The 27,769-nt window shown below is 46.4% G+C and overlaps 6 protein-coding genes and 1 non-coding gene across 13 annotated transcripts; 4 read left to right on the top strand and 3 right to left on the bottom strand.

The window, feature by feature from the left end:
• The first annotated feature begins 334 nt into the window (after nucleotides 1-334).
• Nucleotides 335-3,840, top strand: LOC6726806 (alpha-tocopherol transfer protein-like). Its single transcript, XM_016175963.3, has 3 exons — nucleotides 335-468; nucleotides 2,609-2,913; nucleotides 2,977-3,840. The coding sequence occupies exons 2-3, from the start codon at nucleotides 2,609-2,611 to the stop codon at nucleotides 3,596-3,598; spliced, it is 927 nt and encodes a 308-aa protein (XP_016033306.1). The 5' UTR covers nucleotides 335-468; the 3' UTR covers nucleotides 3,599-3,840.
• Nucleotides 3,841-4,289: 449 nt separating this feature from the next.
• On the top strand, nucleotides 4,290-6,719 carry LOC27208983 (odorant receptor 83a). 2 transcript variants are annotated; one of them, XM_039295552.2, is made up of 4 exons: nucleotides 4,294-5,689; nucleotides 5,753-5,952; nucleotides 6,008-6,548; nucleotides 6,620-6,719. In XM_039295552.2, the coding sequence occupies exons 1-4, from the start codon at nucleotides 5,129-5,131 to the stop codon at nucleotides 6,677-6,679; spliced, it is 1,362 nt and encodes a 453-aa protein (XP_039151486.1). In that variant the 5' UTR covers nucleotides 4,294-5,128; the 3' UTR covers nucleotides 6,680-6,719. The 2 variants fall into 2 exon arrangements, with proteins under 2 accessions (XP_016033305.1, XP_039151486.1); XM_016184519.3 differs by having other exon boundaries at nucleotides 4,290-5,952.
• A 386-nt stretch (nucleotides 6,720-7,105) lies between these two features.
• Nucleotides 7,106-10,403, bottom strand: LOC6726800 (ubiquitin domain-containing protein 1). The gene is made up of 5 exons (XM_016176128.3): nucleotides 10,205-10,403; nucleotides 9,915-10,077; nucleotides 9,582-9,831; nucleotides 8,541-8,781; nucleotides 7,106-8,333 (listed from the first exon to the last, which is right to left on the bottom strand). Exons 2-5 carry the CDS (start codon nucleotides 9,997-9,999, stop codon nucleotides 8,160-8,162), a joined length of 750 nt encoding a protein of 249 aa, XP_016033304.1. The 5' UTR covers nucleotides 10,000-10,077; nucleotides 10,205-10,403; the 3' UTR covers nucleotides 7,106-8,159.
• A 1,069-nt stretch (nucleotides 10,404-11,472) lies between these two features.
• On the top strand, nucleotides 11,473-26,185 carry LOC27207284 (chitin synthase chs-2). Of its 5 annotated transcripts, none has more exons than XM_039295550.1 (11): nucleotides 11,473-11,578; nucleotides 18,487-18,680; nucleotides 19,151-19,394; nucleotides 19,475-20,704; nucleotides 20,755-21,025; nucleotides 21,081-23,011; nucleotides 23,771-23,947; nucleotides 24,589-24,789; nucleotides 24,845-25,210; nucleotides 25,269-25,370; nucleotides 25,471-26,185. In XM_039295550.1, the coding sequence occupies exons 2-11, from the start codon at nucleotides 18,538-18,540 to the stop codon at nucleotides 25,648-25,650; spliced, it is 4,845 nt and encodes a 1,614-aa protein (XP_039151484.1). In that variant the 5' UTR covers nucleotides 11,473-11,578; nucleotides 18,487-18,537; the 3' UTR covers nucleotides 25,651-26,185. The 5 variants fall into 5 exon arrangements, with proteins under 5 accessions (XP_039151484.1, XP_016033300.1, XP_016033302.1 ...); XM_016183002.2 differs by having other exon boundaries at nucleotides 25,468-26,185; XM_016183004.2 differs by lacking the exon at nucleotides 23,771-23,947 and adding an exon at nucleotides 23,474-23,650.
• On the bottom strand, nucleotides 16,036-16,108 carry Trnar-ucg. Its single transcript has one exon. It is a non-coding gene; the product is annotated as a tRNA-Arg (tRNA).
• Nucleotides 16,586-17,640, top strand: LOC6726798. Its single transcript, XM_002102170.4, has one exon. The coding sequence runs from the start codon at nucleotides 16,695-16,697 to the stop codon at nucleotides 17,535-17,537; it is 843 nt and encodes a 280-aa protein (XP_002102206.1). The 5' UTR covers nucleotides 16,586-16,694; the 3' UTR covers nucleotides 17,538-17,640.
• Nucleotides 26,186-26,293: 108 nt separating the features above from the next.
• On the bottom strand, nucleotides 26,294-27,499 carry LOC6726805 (neuroendocrine protein 7B2). Of its 2 annotated transcripts, none has more exons than XM_002102176.4 (2): nucleotides 27,338-27,499; nucleotides 26,294-27,274 (listed from the first exon to the last, which is right to left on the bottom strand). In XM_002102176.4, exons 1-2 carry the CDS (start codon nucleotides 27,354-27,356, stop codon nucleotides 26,478-26,480), a joined length of 816 nt encoding a protein of 271 aa, XP_002102212.2. In that variant the 5' UTR covers nucleotides 27,357-27,499; the 3' UTR covers nucleotides 26,294-26,477. The 2 variants fall into 2 exon arrangements, with proteins under 2 accessions (XP_002102212.2, XP_039151487.1); XM_039295553.2 differs by having other exon boundaries at nucleotides 26,294-27,289; nucleotides 27,338-27,486.
• Nucleotides 27,500-27,769: the final 270 nt, after the last annotated feature.

Genomic DNA, 27,769 nt, shown 5'->3' with positions numbered 1-27,769 from the left:
GTCAGGCGTTTGGTACTCCTTTGATACTCTTTTCTGGCAATGCCCAGCGGGAATAGTATCTATGTATATCTGGCTTGTCTGCAGTGGAGCGTGGTTAGACGGCGCCGCTCATTGAACCCATCTTGCGCAAATGGCCAGCCGACTTCCTTTCCGCCAACCCCCTTCCTCCCCCTCCGAGGAGCCGGCGCGTGCATTTTTCTTTTTGACCGATTTTCATGGCATGATCTGTTTTACGGCTTTCGGTTTTCTTTCATCGCGTTTCCCGAAGAGCGATCGTCGGTCTTCGGATCTCTTCGTTTTCGGAGTCGGCGGGTATTTAAGTGGTTCGAAACGTGTTTGCAGACATTCAGTTTCTGTTATCGTCTTGAGCGCTTCGGTTGTGTGCTATTGATCATACGCCGCGTTGTCCGTTGGATACACTGCCTAAAGGATTACCTCTGACCAACTAATCATCTCATTCTAACCAAGGTGAGCATTCCCATCCGATATGCACCTCTGCGCCCATGCTGAGCTCACAATTCGTGGGACACTGCCCGGAATTTAAATTAGTGCGCCGCAATATTCACGATAAAGTGTGCAAATCATGTGTTGCATTCCAGACAGACAAAAGAAGTTGAGGATTTCTGTGATCCAACGACGGGCAATCAATTTCACAAGGAGACAATAACTTCACTTGAAATTGTGCGAATAACTCAATTTGAATGGCAGCGAACAATGAAGAACAATGTTTGATTAAAATAATTTCGGGGTGGATTCTTCACGAAACAGAGTTCATTGATCGGACAGTAATTCTGGAATAATTAATGCGGTTTGCTTAGCATAGATTAAAGTAAACAGAAGTGATAGAAGTGATTATATTAGTGATATTCTTCATAAGTGCACATGTTTGTCAAGTACAGATGATTCCCTTTACTTATAATAATTACATGATTTAGAACTAGTGCAAGACACTCTTCGTCATAAAGTCGACCTGTAATGCCTGGTCATCATACTTAATTGTCTCATATGGTCTAATGCCAAAATATAATTCTATAACAATTAGTTTTGAGCACTTAGAGCTCATCTCTTTTTTCTGTAATAGTCGCTTGTTTACAAACCAATTCTGAAATTAAAAAAAAAAATCACATTGCTGAACAAACAGGCTATTGTAATGACAGACTTTAGGCCGAGATGAGGAGCAGAAGACAAAGGCCTAAAGAGGAAGAAACCGAAAGCACTTTACCTGATGCCGAACGACCGAAAAACAGAAAGATACGTTTATGAAACCCGTTTTTGGACATTTTTCTGGCGACTTGGTCGCTGGATTTTCGAATCACTCTATTTCGCGCTGTTTTGTTTTGCTGCAGCTTTTCGCAATATTTGCAATAGAGGTGCAACCAGAAGAAACATTTGCAATAGCCGCAGCGGCCATTAGCGCAACAAAGCAACAAAAATATAAAAAAAATCTGAGGAAAACCATACGAGTGTGCACACACAGCAATTTGAGTGTGGTCGAGCCTCGTCCAATCCAGCGCTGGTAATTGCAATTCTAACAGGTTGCAGGTTGCAACTGCAGCAGCCGCTGCGGTTGCATTTCCAGCTGGTTGCGGCATGTGCAGCACACGGACGCCAATCGAATCCCCGCCAGCTCTTCGCTAGCTTTTCCTCCGCCAGCTGCAATTGACCTCAATGAGCTCGGTGTGCGGCGGTGTTGCAAGTTTGGATTCAAAATAGCCCCATAGCCCAATGCTTGCAGTGGAACATTCTGTGCCATTTTCCAAAGTGGACCGATTCAGACATCCGTCCACACTTTAAATGTCAGTTACCTCACGTTTACGCATCACTAGGAAAAGTTTAAAAAAGAACTAAGTAAATAGTAAACAAACAAGCTGAGCAAAAAGCTGAGTATGCCCCAGTGGACGCAAACAAGGCAGCCGGGTTTGGGCCAAAGTATACTGTATAACCATTTAGAGACCATAGAGACCACGACTGCCTCCAAGTCACTTTTCTCTATTTGCATAAACTTACATTTTCATTGCTCATTCCGCGCGGTATTCACGAATATACATAGTACATAGTACATCCCCACAAAAGGCCAGGCAGATGGCTAAACTCGAAATTTTGGGGTCGATGTCAGCTGATTTTGTTTTGGACATTACGCAAACGTTTAAGTTAGGCAAGTACTGCGAGTATATGTCTATTTGGGGTTAAGGGGCGGGCCCCAAGTAATGCATATTTGGCCACAGCCCATGCTAATGAATCCCCGGGCACTGACGTGTGACCGCAAGACCCACGAAAATCCGACGTTTTGAAAGCGCGCAATTAAAATGTCAAAAATATCTGCTTATTGCGAATGGCTTATTAAAAAGTGTGTCGAAAGGGCCAGCGAAGTATGGGGGGTTGCAGTTTCATTGTCATTATCTTTTTATCTTTTCTTAAATCACTGGGCATGACCCAATAGACAGAAACGTTTAAGTTTTCAATACATGCTAACGAAACTTGGCTTTGTAGTCGAAGATTGAAACGTTTTTATGAACAACTTTTTAGATACATTTGCATTAAAAGTTGTTCTGAATATTTGAATTTGAGTATCATGTAGAAATACCCATAACACCTTACCTTCCTGCAGATGATGATGCTACACCCCACACCCGACCAGCGCGTGAGCATCCGCGAGGAGCTGCGCGAGCCGGAGGACCCCGCAGACATTGAGCGCGACATCAAGCTGATCCGCGAGTGGCTGGAGACGCAGCCGCACCTGCCCAAGGACATGGACGACATGCGCCTCACGACCTTCCTGCGCGGCTGCAAGTTCAGCCTGGAGAAGGTGAAGAAGAAGCTGGACATGTACTACACCATGCGCAACGCGGTGCCGGAGTTCTTCTCCAACCGGGACATCAATCGGGAGGAACTCAACATCGTACTGGACTATGTGTGAGTATACCGCAGACAGCAATTATCATGACTTTCGCTAGAAACAATCATATCTGATTACAGGCACTGCCCCACTCTCCCGGGGATCACGCCCAATGGACGCCGCATCACGTTCATCCGGGGCATCGATTGCGACTTCCAGCCCCACCACATCCTGGACGCCATGAAGGTGGCCCTGATGATCGGGGACGTGCGCCTGGCGGAGGAGAGCGTCGGCATCGCCGGCGACATCTTCATTCTGGACGCGTCGGTGGCCAGCGCCGCCCACTTCGCCAAGTTCTCGCCCACCGTGGTGAAGAAGTTCCTGATCGCCGTGCAAGAGGCGTATCCGGTGAAGGTGAAGGAGGTGCATGTGATCAACATCTCGCCGCTGGTGGACACCATCTTCAACTTTGTCAAGCCGTTCGTGAAGGAGAAGATCCGCAGCCGCATTACCTTCCACAACGACGTGGAGAGCCTCTACAAGGTGGTGCCCCGCGACCTCCTGCCCAACGAGTACGGCGGTAAGGCTGGCGGCGTGGTCGAGCTGAACCAATGGTGGAAGCAGAAGCTGATCGACAACACCCAGTGGTTCAAGGACCAGGAGGACAAGAAGGCCAACGAGTCCCTGCGCCCCGGCGCACCCAAGACCAGCGACGACCTCTTCGGCATGGAGGGCACCTTCCGGCAGCTGAACATCGACTAGGGTCGAAAGGAGCCGCCAGGAGTCAGGATTCATCATCCAAGATCCAGATCCTGTGACCTCATCCCAGCTTGTCTAACCGTTTATATCAGCCGCTCATTTGATTAGTCCAAGCTCGTGTGCATGACCCTTGCTTAGTTGCTTCATTCTTTCGCCAGAACCCATTGTTAATCTATCTTATATCACCAGTACATTGCAGTAATTACAATAATAAAGAACCAGCGTATTAAGGAATGAATAAATAACTTCGAATTGCGGTTTTATTGTGGTTAAATTCTGGGTGAAATTACTTTATGTACAATTGATTATTAAAATCTTAGGTAGTATGATGTTGAGTGATTGAGTATAAATAAAGTTCCTTAGTTGCCAAATATGCCCCTCAAAAAAGAAATAGAATCCTTGAGTCTTGATTTCCCCAATTATTTAAGAAAACAGGAAGACGTCTCTTAAATCCTCTTTAATAAACACATATTTCGAACGCCGTTTAAAATACATAGAAAATGGGAATGCATCAAATTAAGGAATAAATTAATCAGGGAAACGGTCCCCCATATGTTCACCATGCAACGAAGTAGTTGAGCAATGGATGCCAAAGGACGAAAGCCCTGCTCCACGAACGTCCCATTAAAATAATGACCGAGGAGCGAGGGATGAGGGCGAGGACCAGGACTCGATGGCGATGCCTGATGGCGTGTGCCACAGTGCACAATGCCACCCATATATTTCAGTCGTCGCATGTCGCCACTTTGTGCAACATGCACATTGATCAACGGAGAGGCAAGTATGTGGCAGTGTTCAGTGGGAGGATGGAGGGCCCAGGACGGATTCCTCCCGGCTGACTTATTCCTCCGACATATTGGTTCCGTCCGTCCATTGTTGCGTGCGCATTTCAGCGTACGAAATCAAGTGCTGCCAACATATCGCAGTCACGACTCCTCGGACATGGTCAACTGGGCTTCAATGGGAAGCGCTTTCCGTCCTCGACGGCTGGGTTTATTTGGAATTGATGGCCCGTCGGCTGGCGGATTGCACAGAACCCGTCTGTCTGAATGGCTGGGTGGGTAAGTGGCGTTATGACTCGTAGAGCCCAGTTGCCAAACTGTGCAAAACTTACAGCACATTTCCGTTGGCCAACTCAGCCAACTGCTCTGGCCAAAATCCATGAAGCCGTTACCAAGCATTCATGTTTTGTAAGTGAAAAGGAAAGGATGATTTCATGGGTATGTCTGTATATTTAGTTTATTTGTAAAATAAATGTCGGAATATCAAAGCATAAACTTGGTCGCTTAAATTATTAACAATTCCTTTGGAGTATTCTTATTTAAACAAAAGTTTTACCAACCGAGCTTATCATTTATTCATATTATCAGAATAAAAATATATTTTTCTTGGTGCTCGCTGCAACATGTAATTTAAAGTTTACTAAGTTGTGAACATATAATTGAACAGTTTATAGAAATTTAGTCATGAAACACAAAAAGCCATAAAAGGGTTAGACAAAAGCCTTAGATCTAAGTAATATTCTTGGTCACAATGAAGAGCACAACCAAGGAAGAAAGGATTAAGGACGACTCCAAGCGTCGCGACCTGTTCGTATTTGTGAGGCAAACCATGTGTGTAGCGGCCATGTATCCCTTTGGTTACTACGTGAAGGGATCTGGAGTCCTGGCCGACCTGGTGCGAGTCTGCGACTTGGCCTACGAGCTCTTTAACTACTTCGTATCGGTGCACATAGCTGGCCTGTACATCTGCACCATTTACATAAACTATGGGCAAGGCGACCTGGACTTCTTCGTGAACTGCTTGATACAAACCATTATTTATCTGTGGACCATAGCGATGAAGCTCTACTTTCGGAGGTTCAGAACTGGCTTGCTGAATGCCATTCTGTCCAAAATCAATGATGAGTACGAGCCACGTTCGGCTGTGGGATTCAGCTTCGTCACAATGGCGGGATCCTATCGGATGTCCAAGCTATTGATCAAAACATATGTGTACTGCTGCTACGTAGGCACCATTTTCTGGCTGGCTCTTCCCATTGCCTACCGGGATGGGAGTCTACCTCTCGCCTGCTGGTATCCCTTCGACTATACGGTGAGTTTTCGATATGCATACACACATATGAACGGGAAATGCTCATCACTGCATCATTTCCAGCAACCTGGTGTCTATGAGGTAGTGTTCCTCCTCCAGGCGATGGGACAGATCCAAGTGGCCGCATCCTTCGCCTCCTCCAGTGGCCTGCATATGGTGCTTTGTGTGCTGATATCAGGGCAGTACGATGTTCTCTTTTGCAGTCTCAAGAATGTATTGGCCAGCAGCTATGTCCTTATGGGAGCCAATATGGCGGAACTTAAGTAATTTAAGTATGTGAATTTGAATTCATTTAACGCCTAACATCTGTGCTTGCAGTCAATTGCAGGCTGAGCAATCTGCGGCCGATGCCGAGCCAGGTCAATATGCTTACTCCGTGGAGGAGGAGACTCCTTTGCAAGAACTTCTGAAAGTTGGGAGCTCAATGGACTTCTCCTCCGCATTCAGGCTGTCTTTTGTGCGGTGCATTCAGCACCACCGATACATAGTGGCGGCACTGAAGAAAATTGAGCGTTTCTACAGTCCCATATGGTTCGTGAAGATTGGCGAAGTCACCTTCCTCATGTGCCTGGTAGCCTTCGTGTCCACGAAGAGCACCACGGCCAACTCATTCATGCGAATGGTCTCCTTGGGCCAGTACCTGCTCCTGGTTCTCTACGAGCTCTTCATCATCTGCTACTTCGCGGACATCGTTTTCCAGAACAGCCAACGGTGTGGTGAAGCCCTCTGGCGAAGTCCTTGGCAGCGACATTTGAAGGAGGTTCGCAGCGATTACATGTTCTTCATGCTGAATTCCCGCAGGCAGTTCCAGCTTACGGCCGGAAAAATAAGCAATCTAAACGTGGATCGTTTCAGAGGGGTGGGTATCCTTAAATAGAGTTAAATCACAATTAAACTAAAAATATGTGTATTTTCTTTATTTTGCTTAAGACTATTACTACTGCCTTCTCGTTTCTCACCTTGCTGCAAAAGATGGATTCACGAGAATAAAAATAGACTACGGGTTTTCATAAGATTAGTGAAATAATGATGGGTTTCAATAGAATCATTGAAAATGATTCGCGCAGTATTCTATTGTTCTTTTTTATTTGCCCCCATCAATATTTATTTCAACTTTGGCATTGCACTTTCGCACAGTGTGTTACAGAAATACAGAATAGCATAGACATTTTAAAAGTACGCTATTGAGAAATGTTTAAATAACGCATATTTTGGATTATATAATGCAAAAGAAATCGGATTACTTAATAATTGGCTAATTTATTATAACAATTATAAATTCAATATATCAAGGTCGTGAAATAAGAAAGCGTTTGAAGTAAAACACATTAGCCCTTACTTATCCAGTGCTCGTATTATTATAGTTATTAATGTGGAACCCACATTTTACATACCGCCGAAGTAAATGCTGTATGCTGGCGCACTGGAAACGGTCATTTGACGATCCGAATTTATTTAAAAAATTATACAAGAAATTCATGTGCATCAGAGATAAGTTATTGACTCTAAACGCAAATTAAATCATATACATTTATAAGGTACTTGGGTTAACTCTCCAACTCCCTACCTCGCATTCACTGCCCTCCCTCCTCACGATGTGTTCCCTTCATTCTTGTTAACTACATTTGAGCAAGTTATTTGCTTAACGATCTGTGTGTTCTCTGCGTTTTGTCACAATTATGATTCGCATTCTCATAGTTTTGTGCTTGGCATTTTGTACAGTATCAAAAATGGTTTGTTGCATGCTTTCTATTGCGGCCAAATACTACGTTTCTCGTTTATTTTTACATTACATATACATCGGGCAAATGCTCGAGCACTTGCTTACAATTAGTTAATAGAGGCCTTCTATGTTGGTTTTTATCAAAATGTACACACTTACAGTTTTCAATAGACAAGTGGCCAAGAAGATCTTGGTTACTGTTCGCTATATATCTGCTTTCATATACAGTTGACATGTATATATCTTCTGCACTGCCTAAATCAGTTGTTTTATCATGTAATTATCATCAAAAAAATATATGTAAGTTTATGATTTATGTATCTCATTCTCATTCTCACATTCTTATTCTTATTCCCCATTCCGATTTCCCTTTCTCAGCGACTCGGTTTCGATCTTTTGTTTTACATTTTATATATAGACATATTAAACAAAGCATAACAAGGCGAGCAGCCACAACAAAAGCAACAGCAACAAGGCAGACAGGGCAACAATTTGCAATTGTTGCTTGTTTTGATAAATGCTATGAGTATGCTGTTGCTGTTGTACCCGTTGATGCTCTGCTATTTTCTGTACATTCCCCTTATGGTTCCTTGTGCCATTAACTGAGTATGTAACAATCCTCCTCCGCCGGATGCCGTTGCCCGCTTTGGCCAAAAGTTGTTGCTGCTGCTGATGCTGATCCTGCGGCTGCTGCCGTGGCTCCTTGCTGATGCTGATGCTGTTGACTAGTGGGAGTAGACTGCGCCGCTAGCTGGCGTGCGCTGTACTCGTGCTGTTGTCGTGGTTGTAGTGCTCCGTGTTGACAATCACCTGCACCACATATCCCTGGTGTATGCTGCACTCGTCGATTGGCACCTTGTCGCCCAGGAGTTTGCCGCTGTAAAACCAACGCTGGCAGCAGGCGTCGACACCCTCGGCGGCCTGAAAAGTTGAAGTATATTAATATTACTGCTAGTTACTGCACATTATTCATGAGCCTATAGATTAGATCCCCTCCATCAGTTAATTTAACACAAAAATTGTTTGTTCTGTTACTGCATCGATTTTTTCGTTACAAGCACAATAGTTGTACTCAACAAGTATGGAACATTTGTATATTAGTGGTAATCGATAAATGGCTGGACTCACCTGAAGCTTTTTCTTGCACTGCCCCACGGTGTCCTTGGAGTAAACGGGTAGTTTAACATCAGTCATGGTCGATGATATGCGCAGCTTCAAGAAGATCTCGGTGCCGCCATCCACGGGCTCAGAGTATTCGGCAGGCGAGTCGCGCCCGTTCTCCTCCTTTACGATATTTATGGGATATGACAGACAGTAAATGGGCACTTTGTACTGGGTTCCCAGCTCATCGTAGCATTCTGTAAGGTAGCTGTGGAAAAGAACAACAGTGATCAGTAACCAGGTGGGCCTACTATCATTATCTTATCGTAAATCCCCACCCAGCCCGAAAACTATTCGCTCAATGGAGCCTAATGCTAATGATTTAATGCCAAGTGGGCCAAGACTGATAAGGGAGTAGATAATGGCGGAATTACGTAGGGAACCCTCTTCAAGGACACTGCTGCATGCATGCAATGCCGAAAGTGGTGGAAAGGTCAGCACTGCATTTAAATAAATGTGGTCTCCAGTCCGAGGCGAGTGCCAGAGTGTCAGTCAAAAATCGATGTATAATAAAAACGTAAGCGCGAGGAAGTTCAGTCGCGGGGTCGACGGGTCAAATACTCTATGCAGGAAGTACTAAATAATTAACGTGGAATTAGATAATGGAAGCATGTTAAATAAGTATTCCGCAGGGAATGCTTTTTAATATAAGAATATAACATTCATATTGAATCAATATAACCATCATTTGAATAGTGCGTACTTCGTATTTCTGTTCCGTTTCTGATTCTCATGACGCGGCTCATCACTAATTTATGATACCCCTGTGGTGTCCTGCAAAGGACTCTTGCAAATCGCTGTCATGCATTAATGGAGTTATGGCCATGTGAAATCACTGTATACATTATTGATTTTCTGGCCATGAGGCAACTCGCATTAGAAACTATCGAACTTGTAGTACAAATTCTTGGTACGCGTATGTCAATTACCCCAGTCTATAGATTAATTACTACATGACCTAAGTAATATCTATTTGTCCATGGGTCAGATTTGTTTGGAGCAACTCACCCATTGGGAACCGACACGTTAGCCCCGTCCAGGATGGCCTGCGCCATTTGAAAGTCAAGACCCTCGGCCGCGGTGGTGGCCGCCCGCAGCGCATCCCAGATCTCTTTGCGACCGTCGAAGGCCGGCGCGGTATCCCAAAACTCGTCCCGCTTGGACCGCAGCTGACCCTCGGTCAGTGGCACGTCGGACCGCCACCGGATCGTCTCGTGGCAGAGCGGTCGATTCTTGCGCGCCGCACCCATGGCAATGCCTGCACGGGGTGAGGGGGAGGAACATGAGATATTGTCTATTGCTATACAGAAGGTGTCAATGCGTATATCGAAGGCCACTCACCTGCACTGGCCGGACGCGAGATGCTCGCCGAGGAGACGCTCATCGTCTCGTTGTCGGGGTTCATGCGACACACACAGGCGCCCATTGTCACGCTCAGCTGCTCTGCACTGCTCCGCACTCCAATCCACTCCGCTCCGTTCAGCTCAGCTCAGGTAAGAAGGATCTACGGGCAAACGACATATATACATGACACATAGTGTACATGCACTCATCGGAGGGTCACGTTCGTACGCCAGTTCCGGAAGGTCGGAATCTGGGTTTCTCGGAGTCTGACATTATCGGATACTCACCTCCGCCCGCACAGCCGCCTTGATTGCCTGCTTGTCTATACTAGGTGCGCCTTATTTTGGGACTCAGTTATCGGTCGGTCGGCTGCTTATTTCTATTATTGTTACTTAAATTGCCCTCTGCCTTTTATTTTATGCACACGACCAGTGTGACCGCAGCCACAACGACAAAATATCTCGCACCGCCGGCAAATGGCACTAAAATACAACATGAAGTTGTCTCCAATATACCGGATATAATAGGTTTTTGGTATTTACCCTCATTTGGATAAAATCTAAATATCGATATTCTTATCGATATATTTCCGCTTTAATGGCGTTGTTCATTTTTAATTTGAATATTCCGTTCTTTAATAATTAATTGACAGTCTATATTTAAAGGTACCATTGTAATGCTCTAGTTTATTATCAAGTTTATTTTAAATGGTATTTTCTCGATAAGTGGTCTTGTCGATATTAAGTAATCAGTCGATATCTTGGAGTTTAAAAAAGTTTACACATCTGTGAATTATAAATAATGCAAGACATATAATAATTCAGTACAACAAGGTTTAAAATCAAATACAAGACATCAGAAGAATATGTTTTCCAAGCCAAAAGCAAGTCGTTCCAGCCAATTATTTCCGCTTTAAGGTCCTCCGATGCTGCGCATGCTCTAAACGGCTTTCCAGCCAACAACAACGGTAAATGCAACTGAATGTAATCGTCCAGTGCTTCCAGCTGCCGAGCGCTCTGAGATCTTTCGCTCTTCGATCGGAATATATGTATATAGGAGTAGCTTTAATAAAAGACGCCTGCAGAAAGCGGCTAAGAGGTAAAAAAAAAACCAGACGACCTCGAGCAAAGTTGTCGCAAAAACAAAAGAAATAAAGGCATGCAAACTAAAATCCAACACACATGCAGTGTGGGAAGGAGTGTATAAACTGCAGAAAAAGTTGTTGATAACTCGAGAGAAATACATTGTTGAATCGAATTTTTAAAATATTTATAATATATGTATATAAACCTTTTCTATGGTTAACTCAAATTTAAAAAAATTCCATTTTCCGTTTCATGTTTTTCCAATAAAGCATTTACTTTCTACATAAACTTTCTCTTCTTTTTACGAGAAAGGATATGCACTAGCAAATGCGCAATTATTTCGAGAACCCGCTACCGAAACGGGAAAAAACAGGCGGCTTTGGTGACAAAACAGAAAAACAAGCTTAAGCGCTCATAAAAATTCACTTCCAGCGACAGCGCAGCGACTGCGACGTCGGCAGCGGTCGCTTCCAGTGGCAAAAACGAAAGACTTCAATTCAGTTTGGCGAAGACAACGAACCCGAAAAGAGCTGCGCGGACGACGGCGAAAAAGAGAGAGAAACGTCTTACAAAACGGTACGTGCGCGCATGCGTGTGTCTGTGTGTGGCCAAATGCGAGCGTGTGTGTGTGTGTTTGGGCCAAAAGTTTAGTGCAGCAACAGCAACAACTACCAACACACGGGCAAAGAGAAAAAGTTAATGAAAAGAAATCAAATACGAAATTAAGTTGTCAAATCAGTGGGCCACGCAGGCGAATACGCTAGCAGAAAAGGAAGAGAAAGGAAGGTGGCCAAGTCCCTAATCCGCGTGTGAAAAGTGCCTCTGTGTGGGATTCGACGGTTCTTGTAGCCAAAAAAATCGGAGACACCTTCACCTGGCCAAGTGGCTCACTCTCGCCTTCTGCGGAAGACAATCGCTCATTGGGTTGACTTTTCCATTGTGCCATTTCATCGCCGTCATCCGATCGCAAGAAAGCAACGGTATAATTCTCATACCAAAAAAGCACACTCGTTCAAAGACATACATACATACATATGTACGTATCTGCATGTGAAAGTTACGGATCTCTTTCTATTCCGCTGCCAGCCTCTCGCTTTTCATTTTTTTCTTCTTCTGCGGCTGCTTCTGCTGCTAACGGGTTTTGTTAGCAACACTTTTGCTTTTTACAGGCTGCATCCAATCTGGCTACTTAGCATTTCGGCGGAGCTGGAAGCAATTTGCGTTGTTTGCGGATCAGAAAACCCGTTCGCCGAAATAAAGCAACACACCCAAATCTCAGCAACTTGTTCTATAAATTATGATTAAATTAGTCAGCAGAGGAGAGTCAGTGCCAAGATTTCTGGGCTGCGCAGTGGTTTTTTGGAGGCTTTCACAGGGAATTACCCGCGAGAAAGGTCACCTGGCGAAGGTTTTCACCTGGCTCCACCGAGTACGTCCACTCATCCGCTTGGCATTTCCAGCGAGATGCGCTCAGTCTTCGAGATTCTGTCTTCAAGGCTCCAGTCTCGAGGTCTCTTCTCTCGATTCTTCTCCCGTAGCTTGCTCATTTAAATTTCGCTCACATTCTTCCAGTGGCGCGCTGCCAAACAAAAGCCTCTGCAAATAGTCAATGTTTATTTGTTTTCTCTCAATGTAGCAGGTAACTGTTGTTTGGAGTATTCAATTGAAGAGGTAAGCCAGCTCAACAACTTCAAAGTCAATGCTAAAGCGGTTTATTGGAATTTTTTTTTAAACTTGTCGTAAATCTTTAAAAGAACGTTTTTGCATTGAGCGGGCTATAACTTTTCTTGAACTTATCTTACTTTAAATTCGAAGTCACAAAGTTCTCCAAGCCTAAGACCAAAAAAAGTGTGTCATTAAACATGACAACTCATCGGTGAATGGATAAGTCTTCCAAAACCCCAAAATAAACCCATCAATGGTCGCTCAAATTAAAGCCCGAACAAAAGACAAATCATTCGCAGGTCTGCAGAGAAACCGAAAGAAAAGAAAAACCCAAAAATGAAGTGCCAGTTCCGATTCAACTCACTCATTACGTAAAATCCAAATATTAAGCTCTTCTGTGACTCATTTCCCACGATTCACTCTTATACATCATTATTGAAAACAGTCAAGTTTTCTGCAATTGAATGACTTTTAATTGATTAAGTCAAAGTTGGGTAGAAAATGAATTCACCAAAATCAGAGTGATTCACTCCGAGTCGAAAAAGTTTTTTTATATTTGCAAGAATGCAACGGTAAAACAGTTTACAGACAAACAGGATACCAAAAGGTGAAAGAACTGTAAATTAAATGAGCTGACCAAATATATATGTACATAAATAAATAAATGTATGTATCTTAATCTTATAAAGAAATATTGACGGTTTGTTGGAAAATATTTGAAACTTGAAACTTTCAATAGTTTCGAATGTGTTTTTTCAATCAAACTTAGCATTTATTATCGGCTCAATGTTAATTGCAAATTGTTAAACAATGAAAATGTGATAACCAAAACTTTACAAATTATCCAGTGCTCAAATCTGCGGAGTAAGCTCTCCCAAGCTCGATTGGCGATCTTTCGAGCTGGGTGCTAGCTGCTAGGTGCAGCTCCAAGATGGATCGTCTGGCATCCGCAGCCATGAATCACCCGGGTCGATAGCAACTGGTATTCCTGCAATCGGATTGCAGGCAACCTTCAAGCAATTGTGGCTCTCCGTCGTGGCAAGCATAAATCGATGGCTTGAGTAACTCGACTTGAGCCAATCCCAGCCAGCTGACCACTGCGCATTGAACCCACACACCCATGGTTGTCCCTCCCCGGATCGCCACTCCAAAACTTGCCCCGTCTTGGCCATGTCACCACCAATTCACCCGCCGTTCGTTCCGGCTTGGTTCGCCTGCAATTTTTCGCATAATGGCTGCTATTTCACTCATATTGGCGCATATTTCTTGGCCGCAGCTCGCTGGCTTTCCTGTTGTCCGCCGAAAACTGGTTGTCCGGCAATCAGCAACCAGTGATCGGCGATCGGCAATAGCAGCAGGCAGTAGGCAGCTGGTTGGCGTGGCCGCTTCGGTTGCCGCGTTCCCGTTTTGACTAGTTGGCCTAAGTGTAGCAATCAATTTGTGCGCCACTCCAAGCAGCAGCAACTCGGGCTTGTGTATCTGAACCACTCCGGTATCTGAGCACCAGTATCGCATAGATTGTGTTCGCTTATTTCTATAACATTTTTACAAGTATCTGACTTTCACTTTTTTCTGCTTCTGTCTTTCTGGCTGCCTTTCCGCGCAGCGCAGCTTTTAATTGTTCGCCTTCTTTGGCGGCTTCTGACTAAGCTGAGCAGCAAGACCAAAACATTCGAACGGATACACAGCCGTATCTGTGCACAGAAAGATTCGTTTATACATTTTAACAAATGTACCTTCCAAAAAGTGAATAAATAATTCATTCGTCGATCTAAGGCCAAGTATTTCCCGCCAATCCGTTGCTGTTTGATGGATTTAAACATACGCTTGATAATGTATAAAGTATATGACCTTGATGACAGGATAAAGATACACAAGTAGGGCGAAACACTGGGAAAAGAAAGCAATATTTTTAAAAATATATTTGAACAAGATAGAATAGATTGGATACTATGTTTACTTTGCACATCTTTTAAGCCACAAATTCAAGGTTTTTTCACATCACTGTGAATCATAGTGAAAATAGTTTTATTAAATTTGAAATCTTTGCATTTTCTACGTTTTCTCTATCAGTGTATTTCAGCATTACCCCTTTTCCATGGAATGCGAAATGTTGTTGAAGCAATTAAATAATTTGAAATAATTTTTCCGCCTGTAGTGCCTTTGATGTTTGGTCCAATAGGCATTCACTTCGCTTCTCTTCCGCCGCCCACCATTACCAACCCTTCCCCCCTTTCCAAACCGCGTACGCCACCAGTCGCTAATGTGGTTATTACAACAGACAAAAATTATTAAATCGCCCAACGCCTGCAGCTGTGTCCCATTGTCTACTTCGGTGGGCAACACAAAAAAGTCGGCCCACGCCCCCCAAAGACCTCCAGTTGGCCCGCTCCAGTTTGCCTTCCTGTCCGACCGGTTGGCTATCGGAGATCTGTGGCAGCAAACGAGAATATACGAGAATGTCTACTTCTCCGCGGCTCTGAAACTCAGTAATCCTTTCTGCGCCCGATCTTCTGGCCCTATGCGTGGACTCGACTTGAATGCCTAATGGGATTGGGATTGGTAATTCGTATGTTCCTCCACTTGGGTCATATTTGTTATGGGGAGCACGTTTCGTGTGTGGGTAAAAGTACTCCAATGTTGAGGCTGTCTAGGGTCAACTAGGTTCAAGTCTTTCGGGGACTTACACACATGTTTCTTACGACTCGACTTATAGGCTTGCTCTTTTTGGACTAGCGAGCTCTGCTGAATGGACGCCATCATTCATCATATAGGGCTGGATAATTTGACAAGATTTTGATAAATTATATTTGCTAATCTCGAATGAAACATATTGTTATTATGTTTCTAAATCAGCCAGTTAACTAGCTAAATGGCACGGGTTTTTATACAAGCTCCAATATGTTTCATAAAAACATGTTCATTAGAAGAAATAAAGATATATTGACAAGCATATAGCTAAGCTGATACGTTTAACTAACATTTAAGCCACTGTATTGCTCAGCTTCAACCAAATAACTCAGCTTACGGATTGAATGGCACGTATTAGAGCTAATTCACAAGTTTAACTGGCTCAAAAAATCACCTCTAGTGGACATTTGATATTTAGAAGACTTTGAGAAGACAAGATATCTGCTGGATATTCATTGCCAGTGGTCGATCCAATCGGTTTTAGGTTGGTCAGTTGTTTTTTTTTTTCATACCTAATTGATTTTGCATTTTGCGTTGCCAAAGAGTCGAAAGAAACTGGTTTTTATTGTGCTTCACAACACACAAGATGAGTTTCTGAGTACGCAAACCATGCAATATAGTAACTAAAGAAGTTTAAACAACCGACTTGATGCAAAAAATGCATTTAGCCGGTAAATCGACCGTGACAGGACTCGAACCTGCAATCTTCGGATTCGAAGTCCGACGCCTTATCCTTTAGGCCACACGGTCCGGTTGAAACGTCACGTTTGTCCCTGCCCTATAAAGCTCAAAATGAGCACTCCCAGGACACACTTTCACCACACTTTCGCATCCTGACACCTCCACCTCCCAGGATGTGGCAGTAAAAACCACCCTTGCCGGCATAAGCTTCAAAATTGTGCGTTCGTCCTTTTGCGGGGGAGTGGAGAGTCCCAGTCCTTGTGCGCAGAATCCTCCACAAGGACCATATGTAGTACACAGCATCCCACATCAGCTGGTTGTGATTTGGAGATTACATTACTAAATCTCGAAATCAATCCATTAATAAGCTGTCCTTTCATTTAATTAATATCAATAATAAACCACTTTCTTTATCCAACTTGAATTTGATTGTTACAAACAAACTAGCGTTGATTCGCCAGAGGGTTTAATACTGTCCACTTCTATAACCCTTAAAACCAAATATTTAAATTATAGCATAAAGGATATCTTTTCGTTAGTCTGCTTTCTGGTTTTTTCCGTCAAACTTTCAACTTTGTAAAATTTGTCAAGTCGACTGTTTAGATTCCGTGTAGCACAGCAATGCAATAAGGGGCTCCAAATTTCCTGATACATCATGCTAGCCGGGAATTCAGCCACTCTATTCAAAAAATCCATGGCTGGTGGCACTGCGAAGGGGACACAAGCAGTAGCACCCACCTTCGAGGTCACCCAGCTGAGCAGCTCCCAGCTGTCCAGCAATCGGGGCGTCCAGCTGCCGCCACTGATGATGAGGGGTCAGGTCGATCCGGATCAGGTGGAGAACGCCACTTTCCGCGTGGTCCAGGTCGATCGTCGTCCCATCAGCGATCAGCAATTCAAAACGCTGATAAAGCGGCTGGTCAAGTGCTTCATGTCGGAGGTGGAGATCACAAAGCGGCTACGCAAGGCTACCTCCAAGCGGCCCGTAAATCCGGGGGAGCGGCAGCTCATCCAGCAAATGGAGGCCCTGCGTCGGAAGTACGAGGCGGAGAGATCCGCCTTGGTGGTGAATCTCAGTCTGGACACCCGCTTTAAACGGTGTCATCCTCTTGCCGCGCAGCTCGGGGGCGTCCAGCCCAGCAGGTCCAGCAAATCACGAAAGAGCAATCCTCTCGAGGGCGATAAAGCTCCAAAAAAAACCACGAGCCGCAAGAACGAGCATGATATTCGAAGTAGGCAACGACAAAGTGGAGGATCCCTGCCCAAGGAGTCGATCGTGGGGGCCAGTGCGTGCAATCATATCGTAACGCCTGGAAATCTGTCCAAGCGACTCAGATTGCAGCAAGCCTTTGAATCCTATCCTGAACCTCACCAAATTGAAGAATCTTCTCCAGGCAACAAAAACCGATTGGTGGCGGTCAACAACGATGTATCTGCTCAAGTGTCGCCGAGTTCTTCTGACGTATTCTACGATTTTCCGGATGTAGTAGAATTTTAAGATCCAAGTTATTTTGATTTGCCAATTTCAATATGCCAAAAGAATATGGAAATTTCTCCCTAGCACTTCCCACAAACTGATATTGGAGGAACTCGACTCTCTTGTTTTTCTTGTAGTTTATACAATCGAGCAGATTGATTTTCATCATTAAATAAATAACATTGGGTTTCCCTACAACTAAATCTTTCTATCTCCTCCAAAATACCAACTGAGTAACATCTCCGATTTGCCTCTAACCATAAATATTGCGATCGGACGGGAATCTGGTACAAGGCCTCCATTGGCAGAACAATACGAGAAGTGCTGCAAACTGCGACGGCAATTCAAAGTAATCGTACCTAATTACCATAAAAAGAGAAGACCCAGGCAACATCGGTCTCAGTTCCGTGCCACATGTGGAACAAGTGATGCGAATCCGAGTCTCGGCTGGAGCATGCGACTTGCGGAGCTCCAGCCATTTCTTAAATAACTCCATGCCGAAAGTTACAGAAGTGAAAGTGAAAAGTTGATGGGGAAAATCCAGAAGCGCACGAAGCTCTGCAATCATGTAAATTTAATCGCAGAGATGCCCAGGCCATGAGTCACTAAAATCAGTCTACACTGAAAAGTAGTACATGTATAAAACTGGTCCAATTTCAAACTAGCGATATCCCATCTGTTTGTCATTTTACACAATCCATTCTTTAGACTGCGACTTTATTGTTGGGACCCATATGTTTCGAAATCATCGAATTCTTTCAGTATTCATGTAACAGAAGCGTTCAAGGTCCATCTTGGAACTTGAAGGTATGCACTCAAACCGGTCTAAGGGCGGAGTCAAAGGACGCCTGTCCTTGGAAGCCGAGTTCCATGGCCATAAATTGCTGGTCCATTAAAACCGGCTTATCGAACAATCGCAGCCTGGGCTAAATTACTTACACCTCTTCCCTCCTCTCTTCTCTTTTTGCAGCCGATCATTGGCCAACCACTCCAGGATTGGGGCTAGCACCAACCGTGGGAGATGTCTGCGATGCGGCATCGCCCGATGGCCCCTCCGGGCCAAGGAGCCGGAGCGGGAACCGCCGGGGAGCACGGCGACAGCGATGACAACAACTTCACCGACGACGAGAGCTCGCCCCTCACCCACGACATCTACGGCGGCAGGTAGGTCTCTTCACCGGATCAAGTATGAGTTTCCTCCATGTGTATAGCGGTGGCCAACTACCGCGAAAGACAACTAAATCGGGCGCGTATCAGCTAGAAAGCTGTCATTAAACCAGCTGCGACCGCTATTGCCTCACAATCACTTTTGGTTCGGAGCGGGGCGGAGTCGGGTCTATAAAGTGCCGGAAGTCGAGATCATCCAGTCGAGTGAGCAATGCAAATGCAGTGCTATGTGATCTGATCGGGTTTCTTTTATGTTGTGGTACAACTTTTTTCAAGATTTCTTTTATTTCCTGAATTCCGTTGTTTAATTTAATAATTACTTTTTAAATTTTCACTGTCACTTTGAGCAGTTGGTTTTAGAATAGATCGGTTTGTAGCCAACGCCATTCTTAGTTCTAATTACTAACAGAACCTGTGCTATACAAGTTCATCATACAACACTTAATAAAACCTCATTCTATTTTCAGCCAACGCACCATACAAGAGACGAAGGGTTGGGATGTCTTCCGGGATCCGCCAATCAAGATTGAGACCGGATCGACGGCGAATCAGGAGTGCTTAGAATTAACCGTGAAGATCTTGAAGATCTTCGCCTATGTGATTACGTTTATCATAGTTTTAACCGGCGGCGTCATCGCCAAGGGCACAATGCTCTTCATGACCTCGCAGGTGCGCAAGGATAAGAAGATGGAGTACTGCAACAAAGACTTGGTAAGAGCACTACATCCATCTAAACGAGTATATATCAGAAGTACAACAAAACACTTACTTTATTTATGTATTTTCCCAAGGGTCGCGACAAAAGCTTCGTAGTGCGACTCCCGGAGGAGGAGCGAGTGGCTTGGATCTGGGCGCTGCTCATAGCCTACGCCCTTCCCGAGATCGGAGCCCTGATCCGTTCCGCCCGCATCTGCTTTTTCAAGACCTTCAAGGTGCCGAAGACGGGCCACTTCCTATTCGTCTGGCTGATGGAGAGCCTGAGTGCCGTGGGCATGGCCCTGCTGATGTTCGTTGTTCTGCCCCAGATCGACGCCATCCAGGGCGCCATGCTGACCAACTGCCTGTGCGTGGTGCCGGGCATCTTCGGCCTCCTGTCGCGCACCTCCAAGGAGGGCAAGCGGTTCGTGAAGGTGATCATCGACCTGGCGGCGGTGGCGGCCCAGGTGACGGGCCTGGTGATCTGGCCGCTGCTGGAGAACCGCCGGGAGCTGTGGGTCATCCCGGTGGCCTGTGTCATGATCTCGTGCGGCTGGTGGGAGAACTACGTGTCGCCACAGTCCCCGCTCGGCCTGGTTCGAGCTCTGGGTCGCATCAAGGAGGAGATGAAGTACACTCGCTACTTCTGCCACATATTCCTATCCATCTGGAAGATCCTGCTTTTCTTCACCGTCACACTGCTCATCTACTGGGCTCAAGGCGAGGAGCCCGGCAATCTGTTCGCCATGTACGGAGATGCCTTTGGACCCCACAAGATCATAGTCTACGAACTGCCAGCGGGACTGGGCGGTGTGCTTCCAGATACCCTGGAATCGGCCAACATTGACACCGTGGATGTGGATGCCGCCTACAATACGGTGGTGTATGTGCTGCTCCTTCAGATTTTCGGCGCCTACTTGTGCTACATCTTCGGAAAGTTCGCCTGCAAGATCCTCATACAGGGATTCAGCTACGCGTTTCCCGTCAGTCTAACTGTTCCGCTCTCTGTAACGTTCCTGATCGCAGCCTGTGGAATCCGGATCGACGATCCCTGCTTCTTCCATGACACCATTCCGGACTACCTGTTCTTTACGAGCCCCTCGAACTTCCGGTTCAACAACTTTGTCACCGAGCAAATGGCGTGGGCCTGGATCCTTTGGCTGCTCAGTCAGACCTGGATAGCACTGCACATCTGGACGCCGAAGTGCGAGCGTTTGGCCACCACCGAGAAGCTGTTTGTCCAGCCCATGTACTCCTCTCTACTAATCGATCAGTCGATGGCCCTCAACCGAAGGCGCGATGACCAGGCAGATGTGAAAACAGAGGTAAGTGTTCGGCATGGAATCTTGAAAGATACCTAACTTCTCTTTTACAGGATCTCTCGGAGATCGAAAAGGAAAAGGGCGATGAGTACTATGAGACCATTTCTGTGCACACGGATCGCTCCTCGGCACCCAACAAGCCATCGATTAAGTCCTCCGACAACATCACACGAATCTACTCCTGCGCGACCATGTGGCATGAGACGAAGGACGAGATGATAGAGTTCTTGAAGAGTATCATGCGAATGGACGAGGACCAGTGTGCTCGTCGCGTGGCTCAAAAGTATCTGAGGGTTCTCGATCCGGACTATTACGAATTTGAGAGTGAGTACGATAGATTATCCAGTTGGAGGTCAATCACCAACAATTCTTTTTGCAGCCCACATCTTCTTCGATGACGCCTTCGAAATCTCCGATCACAGCGACGATGATATCCAGTGCAATCGATTCGTCAAGCTCCTAATAGCCACCATGGACGAGGCTGCTTCCGAAATCCATCAGACCACGATCAGATTGCGTCCGCCCAAGAAGTATCCCACTCCGTACGGAGGCCGCCTGGTGTGGACCCTTCCGGGAAAGACCAAGTTCATTACGCACTTAAAGGACAAGGACCGTATTCGTCACAGGAAGCGATGGTCTCAGGTCATGTACATGTACTACCTGCTGGGACATCGCCTAATGGAGCTGCCCATTTCGGTGGATCGCAAGGATGCGATAGCGGAGAACACCTACCTTCTGACCCTGGACGGAGACATTGACTTCAAGCCGAATGCGGTGACCCTACTGGTGGATCTGATGAAGAAGAACAAGAACCTGGGTGCCGCCTGCGGTCGCATTCATCCCGTGGGATCGGGACCCATGGTGTGGTACCAGCTCTTCGAGTACGCCATCGGTCATTGGCTGCAAAAGGCCACGGAGCACATGATTGGCTGCGTGCTCTGTTCACCTGGATGCTTCTCCCTGTTCAGGGGCAAGGCCCTAATGGATGACAATGTGATGAAGAAATACACGACGCGGTCGGATGAGGCTCGTCACTACGTGCAGTACGATCAGGGCGAGGATCGGTGGTTGTGCACATTGCTCCTCCAGAGGGGATACCGCGTGGAGTACTCGGCTGCCAGTGATGCGTACACCCACTGTCCCGAGGGATTCAATGAGTTCTACAACCAGCGGCGCAGATGGGTGCCCTCGACCATAGCCAACATCATGGATCTGCTGGCGGATGCGAAGCGCACGATCAAGATCAACGACAACATTTCGCTGCTGTACATCTTCTACCAGATGATGTTGATGGGCGGCACCATCCTGGGACCCGGAACCATTTTCCTTATGTTGGTGGGCGCATTCGTGGCAGCCTTCCGCATCGACAACTGGACCTCCTTCCACTACAACATCGTGCCGATCCTGGCCTTCATGTTTATCTGCTTCACCTGTAAATCGAACATCCAGTTGTTCGTGGCCCAAGTCCTTTCGACGGCATATGCCCTGATCATGATGGCTGTGATAGTAGGTACGGCCTTGCAGTTGGGAGAGGACGGAATAGGCTCCCCTTCGGCCATTTTCCTGATATCCATGGTGGGCTCATTCTTCATAGCCGCATGTTTGCATCCACAAGAGTTCTGGTGCATTACATGCGGCCTAATCTACTTGCTGTCCATCCCGTCCATGTACCTGCTGCTCATCTTGTACTCGATCATCAACCTGAACGTCGTCTCCTGGGGCACCCGCGAGGTGGTGGCTAAGAAGACCAAGAAGGAACTGGAGGCGGAGAAGAAGGCCGCTGAGGAGGCCAAGAAGAGGGTGAAGCAGAAGAGCATGCTGAGCTTCCTTCAGAGTGGAATCGGGGACAATGGCGACGAGGAGGGCTCCGTGGAGTTCTCCCTCGCTGGACTCTTCCGCTGCATATTCTGCACCCACGGAAAAACCTCCGACGAGAAGCAGCAGCTGACCTCCATCGCCGAATCGTTGGACACGATCAAACATCGAATGGACACCATAGAGAGTGCCGTGGATCCTCACGGTCACCATGCCTCCCGACATGGCAGGAGGAGAACCACATCCAGTGGCTCCAAGGATCACCACCTGCTGACCTCGGTTGCGGAGAAGTCAGGCGATGAATCGGACGAGTCGGACTCAGACACATCGGCGGAGCCAAAGCAGGAGCGAGACTTTCTAACCAATCCCTACTGGATCGAAGACCCGGATGTGCGCAAGGGCGAGGTCGACTTCCTCTCCAGCACCGAGATCCAGTTCTGGAAGGATCTCATCGACCAGTATCTCTACCCCATCGACAATGATCCCGTGGAGCAGGTAATATACGCCCATATGCTATTAATCTTAAACTTAACATACTTTGTTGTTAATTTCTGTTGAAAGTATATAATATCTTAAGCTATAGTCAGTTTTCCAACTTCCTTCAGTAACGTCAAAGATATCACAGTAAGATAAATTTATCAATTATCCAGATCACAACTTCCTTACTAAATATGACTTAAATTTGCTTAAAAGCAAAGTCTTAAATTATTATTGACAATTACATTGATTCAGATTAGATTGAGTTCGATTATAAACTTAATTTCTAGATAATAAACTCTTGCTAGATCTAGTCAACTGGATCCATATAGATACGTAGTATGGTAGAGTACTTAAACTTCGGCCCGCCGAAGCCAGCCTTATGGTTCGCTGTGAGTATTTTCCCCGGAAAAGCCCTCATCCCGAAAAGAACCGAACATAACTTAACCCCCATCGCCGGATCGGATAACGCTCTTGTAGGCCCGCATAGCCAAGGATCTCAAGGAACTGCGCGACTCGTCGGTGTTCGCGTTCTTCATGATCAATGCGCTGTTCGTGCTGATCGTGTTCCTGCTGCAGCTGAACAAGGACAACATCCACGTGAAGTGGCCCTTCGGAGTGCGGACGAACATCACCTACGACGAGTCCACCCAGGAGGTAATTGCCGCTTTCACGCCGAACTAACACAACTCTTTTTTTGGTATATTTCTTTCTTTGGCGCCACGATCTGAATCTGAATCTGAATCCGAACTGAATCCGAACTGAATCGAAATGAAGGCCCGCATTGCCTCCGACCTGATTGAGCTGCGAAACAAGTCGGTCTTTGCGTTTTTCATGGCCAACGCCCTGTTCGTTTTGATTGTCTTCTTGTTGCAACTGAACAAGGACAAGCTACACATTATTTGGCCGTTGGGCGTCAAAACCAACATTACCTATATCGAAGAGACATCCGAGGTTTATACACAAGCTTTTCTCGATGTTATATAGTACTACCACAACTGTGCTGTCATAGTGGTTTTGTCTTACCCTAAACCTCCGGAGGGGTCCTCTAACTTCCTGCCTGTCCTCCTCCGTTTCACTTTCTCTAAATGTTTACTACCCAACATGTCCAACATGTCACATCACCAAACAGCTAATGATGTTCTTTGTTCTCGGTACTCCCGTTTACCTTGTTAGCCCCATCCTAATGGTTCAGGCTGTTTATCATACGAATACATCATGTAAAAACAACAGAACAACATCTTGGCATTTTCGCGGTTCTAACAGTTAGCCCTAAAATGACAACACGTTAAACTGTAAGCCACATACTTAAGTATCCCCCTCTGAGTAATCACAGTTCTGTACACAAGGGCCAGAGGTGCGGCCAGCATGTTCATTGTTCCTCCGACATCAATGTGTTCAATAAATATATAAATAAAACCAAACCCGACATATAACCTACCTCCCAAATGGTATCACACCTCAACCTCAACATGCCACAATCACCGACTACTGGTATCAAGATCAGCCATTATCCAAGCCCAAATCGTTCAGTGTCACTAACCCAAAAGCAACTCCTTCAGGGCCCCGCTAATCGTATTACTCATCCCCCATAGGTGCACATCTCCAAGGAGTACCTTCAGCTGGAGCCCATCGGACTGGTGTTCGTGTTCTTCTTTGCTCTTATTTTGATAATCCAGTTCACGGCCATGCTGTTCCATCGATTCGGAACCATTTCGCACATCCTGGCCTCGACTGAACTCAACTTCTGCAAGAAGAAGTCCGAGGATCTGACACAGGATCAACTAATAGATAAAGTAGGTGGCCCGCAGTTGACATTAATACAAATAATAAACTTACAATTTTCTTCAGCATGCTGTGGAAATCGTCAAGAACTTGCAGAGGCTGCAGGGAATCGATGGCGACTACGACAATGACTCCGGTTCCGGGCCAGATCGCATAGCCAGGCGGAAGACCATTCAAAATCTGGAGAAGGCGCGACAGCCACGTCGCCAGATCGGCACCCTGGATGTGGCGTTCAAGAAGCGCTTCCTGAAACTCACCGCCGATGCGGAGAACAATCCGGCCACGCCCATTCTCACCCGCCGCCTCACAATGCGGGCGGAGACCATCCGGGCACTGGAGGTGCGCAAGAATTCGGTGATGGCCGAAAGGCGGAAGTCCGCGATGCAAACTCTGGGAGCGAAGAACGAGTACGGGATCACCACTGGGGCACCGGTAAGATTAGAAAATCTTATTGAGAAATGACAGGGTAATAATCAATCCATATATGTAGATCAACAACAATGGAGCTCTGCCGAATCAGCGGAGCGGACGCGTCTCGAATGCAGGAATCAGCATCAAGGATGTATTCAATGTGAACGGTGGTGCTGCAGAGGTAAAGTCCGATTTCAAATCATAAAATATGTGTACTGTAATGGAAATATTTCACACTTAATGTTCCATCCATTTAATATACTCCGATTACCCTGCAGCAGATTTACGGCTCGAATGGGGGTGGCACTATCAACCAGGGTTACGAGCACGTGATCGACGAGGACGGCGACGGCAACTCCCTGCGGCTGACCACCAGGAATCCCCATCCCCACCCGCACCACCAGGTCTCCTGGGGCCAGAACACCAACGGCGGCGGTGGTAATGGCACAGGTCGCCTGTGAAGGACCCGCCCATCCTAGACGTAGTGCTAAGTTAGACCTAGAGAACTTGTTAACGAATTCCGCCTCTTTCCATAAACTGCCTAAACGTAAGACTAAGCCAATACCTAGAGTTGTAGTCAGGAGGGATTGTGTTGTATAGTATATATAGGGACGCGAGAGAGAGCCAGGACACTCTGGATCAGGACGTTCGTAAGGCATCCTGGCGACACAACGAACATTATGCTTAGCTAATCACACTGCCAGTGCCGATGTGTGCCGATAAGTGGGTGGCAGATCGCCCACTGTGGCAGCAACATTCATGCGATGTACTATACTATCATTTGTTAGGTTATCTTTAAGTCAATACCCGCGTGGATCCTTCGGGACACGCGGCCAGTGCATGCTGACACAAAATACTCAACGTGGAGCTGATTCGCAGTGGCCTATTTATGCACTCGAAATATCGAGGTTAGTTCTTTTTAAATAAATAATCACTGATGATTTGATGGATTGTAAAAGTTTTGAAACAAGAAATAAATGGAAGCATCAAACAGAAGGCATTGTGTCGATATTTCTCACTCTCATCAAACTTGGGTTATCCAAGGATGAGCTACATCCGAACCCAGTGGAGACCCTACCCCAAGTTTAGACCAATACCCGTATATTTTCGGCTTAGAGCCCTGGTACTATACGAATAACTTTATTTGCGGGAAAGGGAGAAACATTACTAGACATCGCTTGCGGGACAACATTGATAACCAGCTATGATAGATAATAGTATTAGACACCCATATGGAAACGATGTATGTAGGTATGGTCGTGTATGCTCGCGTTATCAGCGAGTTACCTTAGTGGAATAGAAGGTTGCCCTTCTTGGCGGCTATGGGCAAGCGGTCGCCCTGGAGGAACGGATTCATGACCGCGTCGTCCAGGCGAGGATCGGGCATCACAGGGTATCCGGCCTTTTTGACCAGGCTGTTCACGTTGTTCAGGCTGTTCTCCTGGCCCATCTGCATGATGTACTGCTCCACGGCGGAGTTCAGGTCACCCTTCTCGGCACCGACATCGGCACTATCCTGTTCCGAGCAGTCGAACATATGCTCGTTGTCGCAGGTGCAGTCCTGAGCGGCCTGGAACTCCCGGCTGAAGATGGCCGTGTTTTCGAAGTCCACAATGCAGCTGCCGCCTTGGGTCTCCATGTCGTAGCCCTCGGGGCAGGGATTAGGAGGGTTGCAGTAGGCAGGCAGGCCGGCGTCGTTCTTCACTATGGTGGGATACCGGTTGGGACCCTCTCCCATTCCGCCGGAGATGAACTGGTGACCCCACAGCGAGCTGTGCTGCAGGAACTCGTGGTCCCGCAGCGAAGGGTGGGAGGCAGCTCCCGATGCCGAGCCCGATTGCAGGATGCAGTCGCTTCCGCCGTCACACAGCCTCGCGTACTCCGACCGGGAGACCAGGTCCACGTTGTCCTTGGAGCCAGCGGCTGCTTCGTTGCCCACGTCGTAGTAGCCCACCTGCATGTCGTTGTCCATGCGATTGAGCAGATCCGTCAGCAAGGCATCGGCAAAAATATCCTTGGAGCTATAGGACTGCACCTGGTAGCAGCTCGAGGCGGCCACGAGCATCGCCACCATCATGTGCACACCTGGAAAAACATGGGCTATTCTCATACCTCAACCACCTATAACTATTACTTCAGCAGACTTACTTTGCGAACGGAACAACATATTGCGCGATTCTAAGCGATTTCAACCGTCCACGTCGAAGTTTGGTAAGGTATTGATTTTTCGGCGGCAGCTGCTCCGATTCCGTGTATATACCAACGTGACGTAGGGCTCTGTGCTTCGTGCGACGGCTACCAGTTGAATTTGCAAAATATACGCAGATCCAACCGAAGCTGCCTTATGGCAGCCACAGCTGAAAGGACGCATGCGCCGTACTCGAAAGCTCTTTTATGTTGGAGCAGTCCTTTGGGGGCCGAGAATTAGATTAGCGCCAAACTGCTGGAGCTGAGTTCTTCAGACCTCTTTAAGCATTAGTATAAAATGCTGGCAGAAAATAAGGAAATTTAGTCGCTTAGAAAACTTTTTTTCTTGTATTGTAAAGCAGAGCGGTATATGCTACATGGAAAGACGCTTTA

This window comes from Drosophila simulans, chromosome 3R (assembly GCF_016746395.2).
Source record: "Drosophila simulans strain w501 chromosome 3R, Prin_Dsim_3.1, whole genome shotgun sequence".
Taxonomy (NCBI): domain Eukaryota; kingdom Metazoa; phylum Arthropoda; class Insecta; order Diptera; family Drosophilidae; genus Drosophila; species Drosophila simulans.
This window is presented reverse-complemented; position numbering and strand designations above follow the sequence as displayed.